The sequence below is a fragment of the Epinephelus fuscoguttatus genome, linkage group LG16, assembly GCF_011397635.1.
Source record: "Epinephelus fuscoguttatus linkage group LG16, E.fuscoguttatus.final_Chr_v1".
In the NCBI taxonomy this organism is placed as follows: Eukaryota; Metazoa; Chordata; class Actinopteri; order Perciformes; family Serranidae; genus Epinephelus; species Epinephelus fuscoguttatus.
In genome coordinates, this window is record NC_064767.1 from 11,980,369 (window position 1) to 11,993,091 (window position 12,723).

General features: G+C 43.0%; 1 protein-coding gene across 4 annotated transcripts in view; it reads right to left on the bottom strand.

The window, feature by feature from the left end:
- LOC125903739 (echinoderm microtubule-associated protein-like 6) overlaps positions 1–12,723 on the bottom strand; it is a 117,176-nt gene that overhangs the window by 25,320 nt on the left and 79,133 nt on the right. For all 4 annotated transcript variants that reach the window (XM_049600852.1, XM_049600850.1, XM_049600851.1 and 1 more), the window contains exons 19-24: positions 10,909–11,002; positions 10,304–10,404; positions 9,343–9,545; positions 3,273–3,384; positions 2,630–2,757; positions 872–1,013 (exon numbers count right to left, since the gene is read on the bottom strand). In XM_049600852.1, the coding sequence (XP_049456809.1) occupies positions 872–1,013; positions 2,630–2,757; positions 3,273–3,384; positions 9,343–9,545; positions 10,304–10,404; positions 10,909–11,002 (780 nt within the window). The remainder of the gene's footprint in view (positions 1–871; positions 1,014–2,629; positions 2,758–3,272; positions 3,385–9,342; positions 9,546–10,303; positions 10,405–10,908; positions 11,003–12,723) is intronic.

The following is a 12,723-nucleotide window of genomic DNA, read 5'->3' on the forward strand; positions in this document are numbered from 1 at the left end:
ATTCACAATCACTTGTGCTTCCTAAATGAACAGATTGATATCCCTGAAGTTTGACTGACTTGGTTTTGGACTGTGACCATACAGTGTTCCCTTACTGTTTTTGAGCAGTGTATTAATGAATGCTCAGTAAGACGTATTAGTAATGTGGGTAATTGGGTGTGTTGCCTTCATTATAAGGCTCCAATATGTTTTGTGGCTCCAGACAGATTTTTTTCTTTTTTGTCCAACAATGGCTGATTTGATGGTAAAGGTTTCTGACCTCTGCCCTCACAGGAGCTGGAAAATACTGCCAGGGAGAGGGACGTTTTGATTACTTTGCTTAGCCTGCCGCCCCTGTGACCCAGCCCCAGATAAGAGGCAGGAAATGGATGGATGGAAACAGTCCAACAATCATAGAAACCCTCTTGTTCTCTGTCTTTCCCCGAGTCAGACAAAAAAGATGGATATGAGTTTCAGCCCCATTGCAGACATAGATCCAGGACATCTTTAGCCTAGCTTAGCACAAAGACTGGAAGCAGGGGGAAACTTCTAGCTTAGCCACATCAACCAACCAACAAAAGCCATCATCATAAACAATTAATAGCTCGTGTTTGGTCACTTCTTGCATTGAAAAGCTTGCTGATGTGAAGGTGACTCTTATAACTCAGATGAGAGAGCTGAATGCCGCAGTCAGTACTCTCTGAGCTGAAGGAGAATAACACCAGTGTTGGATCATCTCTCTGAAGTGAGTTTAAAGTCAAGTTGATTTTCAAACAAACAAAGTGAAACCAGCAGCTGTGTAAAAACTGGAAGATGATGTCAAATATACAGGAGCTGTAGTTGATGGGCAAAACCATGATAAAACTGGCAGTCTGCTGCTTTGTCTCTTTACCTCTCTTCAGCTTGCGGACGGCCACCATGCGGTGATTGGCTGACGTCTCCCACAGTCGCAGGGTTTTATCATCACTGACGGTGGCGCAGACGGGGAGGAGGGGGTGAGGGGCCAGACCCCAGACCTCACCCTCCATGTGACCCTGCACACACACATACACGCACACACACACACACACACACACATTAGTCAACACAGGACCCCTCACTTTGATTGATTGAAGGACTACTTGCAGGAAGAAAATTGTTTAGGAAAAAGATCAAAAGATCAATAATTAGATTTCTGCCAGAGAGCCCCAGAGGCTCATTTGGGACAGAGCGTTTGCAGAGCATCTATCTATCTATCTATCTATCTATCTATCTATCTATCTATCTATCTATCTATCTATCAATACATTTTGTTCTAACTGGTTGCTAACTTCATTGGGAAAACTAAACCTTCACTCCCAAAACCAAATCTTTGACAGACACATTCACAAACACACAACACATTTGTGAACACACACACATCACCACACACTTCTGCATGCATCACATCACAACCAGCATCTAAAAGCACTCAGAAAACATCACACACACAAGACTAGACCAAAAAAGTGTGGAGGGAGATCTGTGTGTGTGTTTGTGTGTGTGTGTGTGTGTGTGTGTGTGTGTGTGCGTGTGTGTGTGTGTGTGCGTGTGTCTGATCGATCTGCAGCAGACAGCTCTCCTCACCATGGCAACAGGTGCCGTACCAGACTACCAGACATTTAAAAATACCTGAGGTCACCCTCTCTCTTCCTCACACACACACACACACACACACACACACGGACATGAACGAGGACATGAATCTTCCTCAGCAGATGGACGATGGAAATGTAGATGTTCAATTTTAAAGATCTTAAAAGTTTGTTCTGTCTTGAACATCTACATGTCCATCATATGATGTGATCAACAGATCCAGAGCAGCCACTGAATAGATCTCCACGTGAGATTGTTTCATCAGTCTATAATGAAAGTTTGAACCTCCAGTCATTCGTCTCCACAGCCCCTTAATCCCCACAAAGGTGATTTTTCTGTTCTTTTTTGTTTGCACAAGTTCGTTATCTTGTGGAGACAGGTGATTTATTTTGTGGGGAGAACTTATTTATCTTGTGCGAACAAGATAAATGAAATCACCTTCGAGACTTTAGGGCTTCTGTGTTCATCACGTGTTGCATTCTGGGAAATGTTGTGAGCAAGCGAACCCAGTGGCTAAACATTCAGATTTAATGGACATGTGACTGTGTCTGACCAAGGAGCGTCCGCTAACTGCTAACAGAGCCAGAAGCATCAGTACTGTTGCCATGGTTACCCGCCACAGTTTAATGTGCCTTGAGCTTTGGTCTGGTCAGAGGTTAAACGGTTGAGTCAGGGGCAGATTATGAGACAATGAGCCCCTGGGCACAGATATGCACAAGGCCGCATCATCTCGCCTACATCAGAGCATGATACAGACTCTGTGGATTTGTAATTCTCTGTTGCCATTATGCATCTTTTTCTGTTTTATTTTGTCTCTTTAAGGTCATTTTGTAGTTGTTTTGTGTCTCTTTGCCTCCCTTTGTGGCCATTCTTTTCCTCTCTGGCAAGTGTTCCAGTAGTTTGATGCAGATGAAGGCCAGTGGGGACCTCTGAAACTCTGGACCCCTGGGCCTGCGCCTGCTCTGCATGTTCAGTAATCCATCCATGTGTTGACTGTCACAGACACTCCACCAGACCTTTATGACTCCCAACATACCTGCACCAGCAGTGTCATGGGTCCAGTCTTGTCGATCTCCAGAACTTCTCCGTTTTTGGTTCCCACCAGGATGTGACCGTGACCCAGAGTGATGGCCCTGATGGACGGGTTGTCCTCCAGCAGCAGGCCTGCACACACACACACACACACACACACAGAATAAAGTCAGTAACTTCCCAAAACAGAGACATTTCTGTGTACAGAGGGGTGTGTCACCATGTGTCCACCAGATGGCAGGGTTGGATTAAAGAGTTCGACTGTTTCTATTGCCTGAGAATCCTAAACAAGGACAGCAACTATAACTGTGTTTACCATAATTTAATGTACAAACCGAACTACATAACAGACACCTCTTACAGCGGCCAGTGTAACACATTGTTTTACTAGTCATTAAGTTATTGACTTCACTGAAATAAAACAATAAGTGCTTACAAACCCACACTATAGTGACAGAGATAGACAGTAGCATTTATCAACCAGGTGCAGGCTGCAGCTGTAGCTCTCTCTGCTATTTCCACAAACGAATGCTTTCAACAAGCATTTTTGCAAAGTGAGGACTTGTTGTCATGTCTTCACCTCTTCAAACACATGCTCAAGGGCTCACACTTGGTAGCAGGGTTAAATATACTGCAGCTGTGTGTACCTTTAGAGCCCGGGGACAGCGCTGCTCTCTTGATGGCGTAAGTCTTCAGACAGCGGTCGAACATGTCGTCCCACAGCTCCACAACGCCGTCCTTCCCGCCTGTCACAAAGCCCTGAAAGTAAATTATTATATTCATTGATTTCACAAAATTATTAGAACTAATCTAGCTGTGGTGGAAGAAGTTTTCATGTACTTTGCTTCAGTGAAAGTACTAATACAACAGTGTGAAGTACTCACTGGGAAAACAGCCTTGTATTCAGCTTTGTGACGATGCATTTTTCAGCTGATCCAACAGGTTTTTTTTAAGAGTTTATTTAGCTTGAGAAGGAGAATTTTCTCAGCACATCAAGAAACACTTTATCATTCAGTTTATCACAAACAGTCAACATCAACACACCTGGAGATGCATAGTTTTCACTGGACAGGAAGGAGATGAAAAATGTAATCTGAAAAGTAACTAAAGCTGTCAGATGAACGTAGTGCAGTGGAAAGTAAAAAACAAGTACATTGAATTTGTTCTTCAGCACAGTACTTCAGTAAATGTTCTCAGGTTAACTCAGGTTTGGAAGCAGAGCCTAGTTGCTAATAGTGATGGGCAAAAGTGAACAAACAAATCTTTTTAAACAATTCTTTTCAGTGTCAGGTATGTACCAGGTCAGCCTGTCAAACACCTAAGTCCTTATGAATCCCCAATTTTTCCACTCACAGTAACCGTAGCGTACTGCTCATGCTGCTTGTATGGTGAGTGAACGAGAAGCGATTGAATCAAACTTGAGTTCAGACAGCCTGGCGGCTTCACAAATTAAACAAGACCAAATAAATTGCTCACTTGAGGAGGGGCATCTGTTGCTTGCCCAGGGATAACAAATCACTGCAGTCAAATCACACTTCTGTAACATCTCTTGGTCTTACTGTGCATCCAAAAACATTATTTTGCAGCAATACCAGCCTCCTGTTGCCTGGAATATCTGACGAGAACACTTCAGGCTATATTTCATAAATAAGATGAGAGCGGTTAGTTTACCACTTAATTAGTCTCCTACCACAATGGCACTCCTTTTCCTGCTGCTTAATTTGTTGTCATGCAGTAACGTAGTGCAGCAACAAGAACCACAGAGCTGAAACTTAGGGGTAGGGAGAAACATACATCAACAGGGAAACCGTCTTTGACACAACACTGTGCTCCTCGGATGGTCGTTCTACCGGCTTTGGTGTGTTCGTGAGCTGTAGGTTGTAATGTGGAAACGGCATGGATGCTTCAAAAAAGATGTGTTGTATTTTACTGCTCAGAGTGTTTAAACATGTTGACAAAGAAGATCAAAGAAAATGGTTGGGGAACACGTTTTTCAACATGAATGCAGCACAAAGTTGTTGAGGTGACTCTTTTCCCTTTAAAAAACAGCCCCCCAGGAAGTGCACCGGGCTTTGACGCCAGTTTTCGCACTGTCCAAACAGTGTAATTACACCGTCACTTTCACATGATGCCCTGCAGCCCAAAGACACGTTTTTTGCCATTGACTTACATGGCGACAGAGACGTCTCTAGATCAGTGGATACATTTTTCTGAGCGTCACAACGTTCATGAAATGACTTATTTCACTGTCAGGATTTAACCCATTCGGTCTGATAACATTTAGAAAGTCTAGAGGAGCCGCACAATTGAATCATTTTGTCCTCATTCAATGTCACGAAGGGCTAAACCAGAGGTAGTCCGCTTGGCAATGAAAGTCTCTAGTGCACCTTCTCTATCGGCAGTTGAACCGTTTTGGCTTCATGTGCCACTCAACAACTTTCACAGGAATGAACGGAGCTCTGCCTCCAATGCTGTATCCAGATCTCAAAGAACGACACACTGTCGGTCAGTGACATTTCTGTAACATCGTATTGAGCTTACACAGCCAACCTACACACAAGTTTGAGGCTGAATCGATCAATTAAAATAAACATTTTATCTTTGTCAATGTAAACTTAGACCTGATGACTGGTAATGCATTGAAGAGAAGTGCTTTGGTGTCTTGGAGAAACTGCAGAAAGCATCAGAGCTCAAAAGGTTAGCTACGTTTGCATGTGTCAACTGGAAGGAACCAATACAGTGAGAACAATCAGTCCGCCCATCACCTGTCAAACATTCTTACACCTGATTAACCCATCTTGTCTATTTTGTCTCACATTTCTCAACCCACCTCATCCCTCATACTCTTGATCGGCTCAGAAGACTCAACTCCAGAGACTTATCTCCCACACTGAGTCTCTTCCTTTAATATATCCGTCCCAGATCGGCCTAAACTTCCTCCCTCATCTTCATCCCCTCCCTCACATTCATCTGTGCATCCTCAACATCCAACAGGCAACTTCCTCATTTCATTAAAACTCTAAAATCACATTGCTGTGGCCTGATCCTTGCTTCTGAATGAGTTAAATAAATTAGTGGTGAGTACAGATCGTTACTTTCCTAAAACAAAGCAGGAATATGTCAACTATCTGACCCTATCACATCCTTCTCGGGGACTGTCACATCTGCCTTCTCTCTTCCTCCTTCCTTCCTCCCTTCCTTCCTTCCTTCCTTCCTCTGTCAGAGCTGTCATCCTTCAGTCTTGTCATCCTCCCCTGAAAGGTTTTTCTCTCTCGTCCTCCCACTCAGCCTGAGATCTTCACATCTGTTTGATATTTCCTCTGAAGACTCTCGCTCAGTCGACGTTGTGTTGGAAAGAGTCTATTTTTACGATGTTGTACTTTGAGAGTCATAAAACATTCACTGACACCCTGTGCGCTGATAATGATGAAGATGTTCTGTAAAAGTGAGCGTTAGGAAGTAGACAGTGTGCTGTTTGGAAGACTAAACTTCTCGAGTATAGATTTATTTTTATCATGAGAGTCGTAAATTCTTGCAGAACAACTACTCATGGTGACTGAGTGGTGAAGGAGGCTCTGTCTTTTCTCTTTTCTCCAGTAAGTTGAAAGTGTGGGTGACATCACAAACTCACAGGGGATTATTTGTTTTAAAATCTCCTCACCCGAGGCTAAGAGTCACAAGGCCTAAGTTTACACTGAACATCCCTTAACAAAGATCAGTCCAGGATTATAGAAGTAGAAGTATAAATAGACGAACACCTAAATAAAAGATGTCACTTTTTGTTCCTCCAGCAGGATCTCTAGAGTGTGAAGGGGGCAGTCGTTAATCTGCCATCACTTTGTAAGTGTTTTCAGTAATGATGCATTCAGGTAACATCTCTTAAAGGAGCAGTTCATCCCAAAATCAAAAACGCACATCATTCCTCTTACCTGTAGTTCTGTTTATTAGTCTAGATTGTTTTGGTGTGAGTTGCCGAGTGTTAGAGATATCAGCTTTAGAGATGTCTGCCTTCTCTTCAATATCCTCCTGAGACCCTGTGTCCTCATATGAGGACATCACATTTTAGGTTAACTTGACATTATACTTTATTCTACTTAACTCAGACCTGTTGTCCTCATTCATGGACACTTTTTTGTGCCATCTAGTGGTAGTAAGAGCACAATACACTAATCCATTTAAAAACAAGATGGCAGCCATCCCTGCCAAGTCAGTCTGCAGCCGATCCCAAGACAAAAGTGGACAAGGTCCAAAACCTGATCACACATTTTATAGTTGAATGTTTCATATGGCAACAAATTGAACCAATTTTAACAACAGAAACAAGCTACGACACTGTTAATTAGAAAGTACATGTTTGAGGACAGTGCGACTTAATTATCATTGACAATGTTTAGTTTTTTATACTTACTGGTTCCTACTGATTCCAAAAAGCTAGGAGAAATTAAAAATACATACCAGACAAAAGTTCGGGTCTCAGAAGGATACAATGGAACTAGATGGCACTCAGCTTGTGGTGCTCAAAGCACCAAAAATATATTTGAGAAACTCAACAGCAATGTCTCCCCCAGAAATCATGACATGTCGTGAGCAGGTTCATGTAGGGAACAATTTTCTTTCTACTGACCTACACCTACCAACCGTATCACCATACAAAAGGAAGCATGCATCTACTCATGGATGAAAGACTCGTGCTGTGACAGCGTGAAATGTAAACATTAATGACTTCCTCCTCAGCTAAGCTGTAATGTTGTGCTCACACAATTGTGCGATTGAATTGTGCATAAAGTCAATGTAAAAACGCAACTAGACACAAATTCCTGCCAGGCAACATGATGGACGTCACGAATGATGTGGAATACATGAATTAAGCGGCACTAATGAAGTGAGTAGCACGATTTCGCGTCATATACTTATAAGTGAGAGTTGAAAAATCTGAACTACAGCGACCAATTCATGCTGTGGTAGCCAATCAGCATTGAGATCCTCTGGAGACTTTCAACACTGAGGACATACCAGGGGAAGTTCATTCATCTAATGAGCGATTTTAGGCTTATATATATCTCCGACCTCCTAGTGCTGTACATGCCAGGATGTATTTTAAGGTCCTCGCTCAGAGGTCTTTTGTCTGTTCCAGAGGTTCGGCTGAAAACTAAAGTTGGCAGAGCGTTTGTTGTCAGGGCTCTGAGGCTCTCTCTCTTTTTTATCGGAGAGCCTTTCCTGATGTTACTCGAGTTTTAAGTTAATTTAAACTTTGTAAATAAAGATTATTATTATTATTATTATTATTTTGGGAAACAAGCCCAGATTTTGTTTGGGATGCAGAAGTCTGCTTAAAAGCAAAATGCAGTGGTGATGGAACACATTGCTGAATCTGAAGCATCCAAGCTGAAACTCAAACCACTTTTTAAATTCTTAGTAATTTAACTCTAATTTCTGGACCTTAGTGGGAGATGCAGCATAGATAATTGTGTGTATCTTGCGTAGGGAGTGACACCAATTCAGTTTGTACATTCAAGATGAAAACCAGATCCAGGACACATTCACGTACAGATGTTGTGTTCAAGCTGAAACAAGTCAAAAACAAACGGCACAACACGAGATTAAATCAGGTTGAACACGAGCGAACAAAGAAATGAGGTTTAGTGGATTTAAAGGAGTTTTTGGTAAATCCAGACTCTCCTGTCGGCCTCTCTATTGGCTCGTCTGTCTGTAAATCCCGTTACATAAAGAGAGAGGGAGAGTTGGTGGATGAAGAGACAGAGTTGAAACAATAAACAGAGAGACAGAGAGAGGAAGGGAGGAAGGGAGAGAAAAAGAGGAGAGGAGGAAACAGATGGAAGAAGAAACGCCGACAGCAAAATAATTTAAATCTACTACACGACTGCTCACTCTGTCATTTAGTTTTTGGCCGTTAAGCCTACGTTCTTGGTCCAAATGACGAACACTGAGGACACGTGAGGAGGAGGTCCAGACACACACACACATACACACACACACACACTACTCATATATTTCTGCACATTTTAGGCAAATCTGCATCAGCTAGTGGCAGGTCCTGTTTTCATTGTGGGGCGGCTGTGGCTCAGGAGGACGAACAACAGAACTGCATCTCTGCTTTTTGCAGTTGATGTGGTTCTATTGGCTTCATCACACTGTGACCTCCAGCAGGCACTGGAGTGGTTAGCAGTCGAGTGTGAAGCGGTCGGGATGAGAGCCAGCACCTCCAAGTCTGAGGTCATGGTTCTCTGCAGGAAAACGGTGGCTTGTTCACCCTAGGTTGGGAGTGAGTCACTGCCCCAAGGGAAGGAGTTCAAGTATCTCGGGGTCTTGTTCATAAGTGAGGGTGGAATGGAGCGTGAGATCGATTTAGCATGGCATCTGCAGTGATGCGGGCACTGTGCTAGACTGTCGTGGTGAAGAGGGAGCTGAGCTGGAAGGCAAAGCTTTCGATTAGCTGGTCCATCTACGTCCCAACCCTCACCTATGGTCATGAGCTCTGGGTAGTGATCGAAAGAATGAGGTCGCGGATACAAGCGGATGAAATGAGTTTCCTCAGAAGGGTGGCTGGACTCAGCCTTAGAGATAGGGTGAGGAACTCGGACATCTGGAGGGAGCTCGGAGTAGAGCCGCCTCTCCATCGCGTCAAAATCTCTCTCTCTCTCTCTCTCTCTCTCTCTCTCAAACACACACAGACACAGACACACCTGTCCTCCTCACCTTGTCGAGGGAGAACATGGCGAACACCGGTCCATCATGGGCTTTGACTGTTTTCAGCAGCAGCACTTCCTTCCAGATGTAGACGTCTCCGGTGGCGGCTCCGGAGAACACCAGCGCCTCGCTGCGGCCATAACACACCGACATCATGGTCTCGGGCCGGCCGATGCTCCTGAACACACCGCGCCTGAAGGTCAGACCGCCACCTGAGGGACGGACAGAGAAGTACTCCATCAGACACAACAGCAAAAATAACTGCTGCAGCTATAAACATGAAGTTACGTTAGTATAATTTAGGGGACCTTGAGAGTAAGTATAATGTAGCCACAGATTCAGTTAGTTAGCTGTCAGCTTCGACACAAGCCAGCTTTTTTAGACTCTATTTGCTTACATTTTGGTAAATACATTAAAAGTATTCTAAATTAGCTATTAACAGTTCCTGTTTGCAGTGTACTGGTGGCTGTGCAGATAATGAAGAAAACTCTATTCTCAGGGAGTTCTGCTGCGTCTTTTTTCTATGATATCCGAGTGAATTTATAGACGTTTATTCGATAATGACATCCCAGTCACACTTAATCTGAAAATGTGTCTATCAGGTTTGTGTGTTCAGATTTGACTGGAGTTATAGCTCCGAGATAGAGTACCAATTTTGATGCAATGTGCAGCATCATCCAACCCTCCCTCTCCGTTCTACATTAAATTAATTTAAGAGTTTAATTGTCTCTTCTGGGACGCCGGCTGCAGCAGCAAAAGGTCAGCAAAGGACAATAGAGTGTAAATTTATTTACGGTGACTCTATTAGGGATTAGACACAACACAAATAAAAACCACCAGCAAACAATAAGAGGCAACTTCCACATTTAAGGGTCCAGACACACAAAACAGCTCTGCTGCAGCAACAACAGTGAGTGTAATTAAGTAGTTTCTAACCCTGCAGAGTGAAACATCTGTCCTGCAGTTTTACCTGCATGCTGCCAGAACTGGATGTGCTTGATTCCCACAGTGACCAGTTTGTCCATCAGCATGGGGTTACACTTCACCACAAATATCTTCTCCTTATGACCCCTGCGGAAAAACAGACAAGTCATGGGTCACTAGTTCTAAACCCGGGGGTTCGCCAAAGCTTCACAGAGGGTTGTAAGATCTTATAAAATATACAGTCGGCCAAATCTCAGCATTTGGCAGAGTGAAGACATGACCACAAGATATATTCAGAGAGGCTTCACTCTCTGATAAACTGCCTCATCCTGCGTTAGAAAAGCAGCAGTTAAAGCAATGAGCGAGCAAAAGGAAGAAGAAAACAGTAAATCTGCCACATAAAAGAAGCCTATTAAAAATTATAATATTCACAGGAAATAATCTGCTTAAAATTCATTTAAATCATCCTGTAGATATTATATATTAAATATTTATAAAATATGTCACTGAGTCAGGGGTCGTCATTTTACTTGATGGGAGAAAAAGGGATCCCTCAAGGAAAAAGTTAGAACCACTCTGGCTTGTGCCCAAATGAGTATGAGTTACAGTTGTTTTTTTTGTTGTTGTTGTTGTTGTTGTTGTTTACATTACCTGGCAGTAGCGAGTTTCTCTCCTCTCTTCCAGTCCCAGACTACAATTGAATGTCCGTCGTCGACTCCCACTGACACCAGACTCTTCCCATCAGCTGCATCAGGAGCACAGAGAGGAAACACAACAGGAGGTTTCACCACATAGGATTTAGTCATCTTTAACAGCAGGGAGGGAAACTCTGAGTGCGGTCAGCTGTTTGGTTTCCAAGATGTTCTCAGACTCAATCATAGCAAAGAAACACACAGACCAAAACGGACAGACCTGAACTGTGATCACAGCTGTGTGCTCTGTGACTGTGTGGTGTTGCCTAGTGGCAGTCAGTCCTCCACTCTGACACTCAGATGCATTGGAGCCCCACAAGGCTGTGTGTTGAGCCCATTCCTCTACTCTCTGTACACTTGTGACTGTGTTCCATCCCATAACACCATAGTTACACTTGCAGAGGACACAGCCACAGTTGGAGCACAGAAAATATCTTTACTCTCAATATCAAGAAAACAAAAGAACAGGACGTCTATCCACCACTGCACATCAACAGGTAGAGGGTGGAGAGGGTGACCAGCTTGAAATTCCTTGGCACACACATTTCAGAGAACCGATCATGGATGACAAACACCACAGCGCTAGTCAAGAAGGTACAACAGTGGCTTCACTTCCTGAGGACGCTCTGGAAGGTAAACCTGTCACAACAGCTTCTGGTGTCATTCTACTGCTGCTCCATTGAGAGTGTCCTCACATACGGCATCCTTGTGTGGTGGTATGGTAGATAAAAAGCCTCTGTAGAGAATCAGAAAAACTACACAGAGCATTATACAACAACAGCTACCTGCCCTGGATGACATCTTCACCTCCTAAAAGACTCCTTTTAGCCTGCTCATCACCTGTTTGAACCTCCGCACAATCATTTATTTCATGTGCAAAAATATACATGAGAACTTTTTATTATTTACCCCATTTTAACTGCATACATTGGCAATGACTGTGTGGTATCTACAACTGTGTAGAATGTGAGAGGAATGGAGGCATTTATTTACTTATTTTTATATATGAGCCCGGTCCTTGAGTGTACCTGAATTTCATTGCATGTGTCTGAATCTCAATCTAAGACTCAAGAGTTTGAAAGTACTTTTACTAAAGTATTGTATGTAAGAATAATTTAGAGGACTGGTGCTTTACTTCTCCATTTTCGGAGACTTTGGGGGGATCTGTGAGATATAAATGGCCTCTCAGTCATCAGGGATGTCATTTATTAAACTTTGTAGAGAATCCACACTAAATGTTTGCGCACATACAAATGGGGAAATATACGTACGCCAAACAAATATTCTGATTTATGAAACTGAATGTACACCTACCAGTGCGTCGTTTCCTTTTATAAATCCCACATCAACTAGGAATTATCCAAACATGAATCTGTCTCATATTCCGAACAAATCCAGCGAGTGGAAACTTGTTGCTGCTGTGGTTAATGTAATAAGTTCAACACAAAAAACAATACCTGAACATTTTGTTGTGAAATTCCCCTGTCTCCAAAATGTGCATACACATGGGTCAGAATTTCCATACAGCTGCACACATTCCCTCGCCAAGTTTTTTTCTTTAAATCCCATTTTTGCTTTGCAAGAAGCATATGCACATTAGAAGCCTTTTTTTAGTGCGCACACCAGGGTCCTGCACACGGTCGGGTATGGGTACCGGGTAAAGATGTGCGGTATATGAGTAATATTTTGACATCTAAATCACTATTATCAAGCTGCAATTGCTTTTATTTTGAAAGTCAATGACACAAGTTGAACCTTTGACCCTGTCGTCACA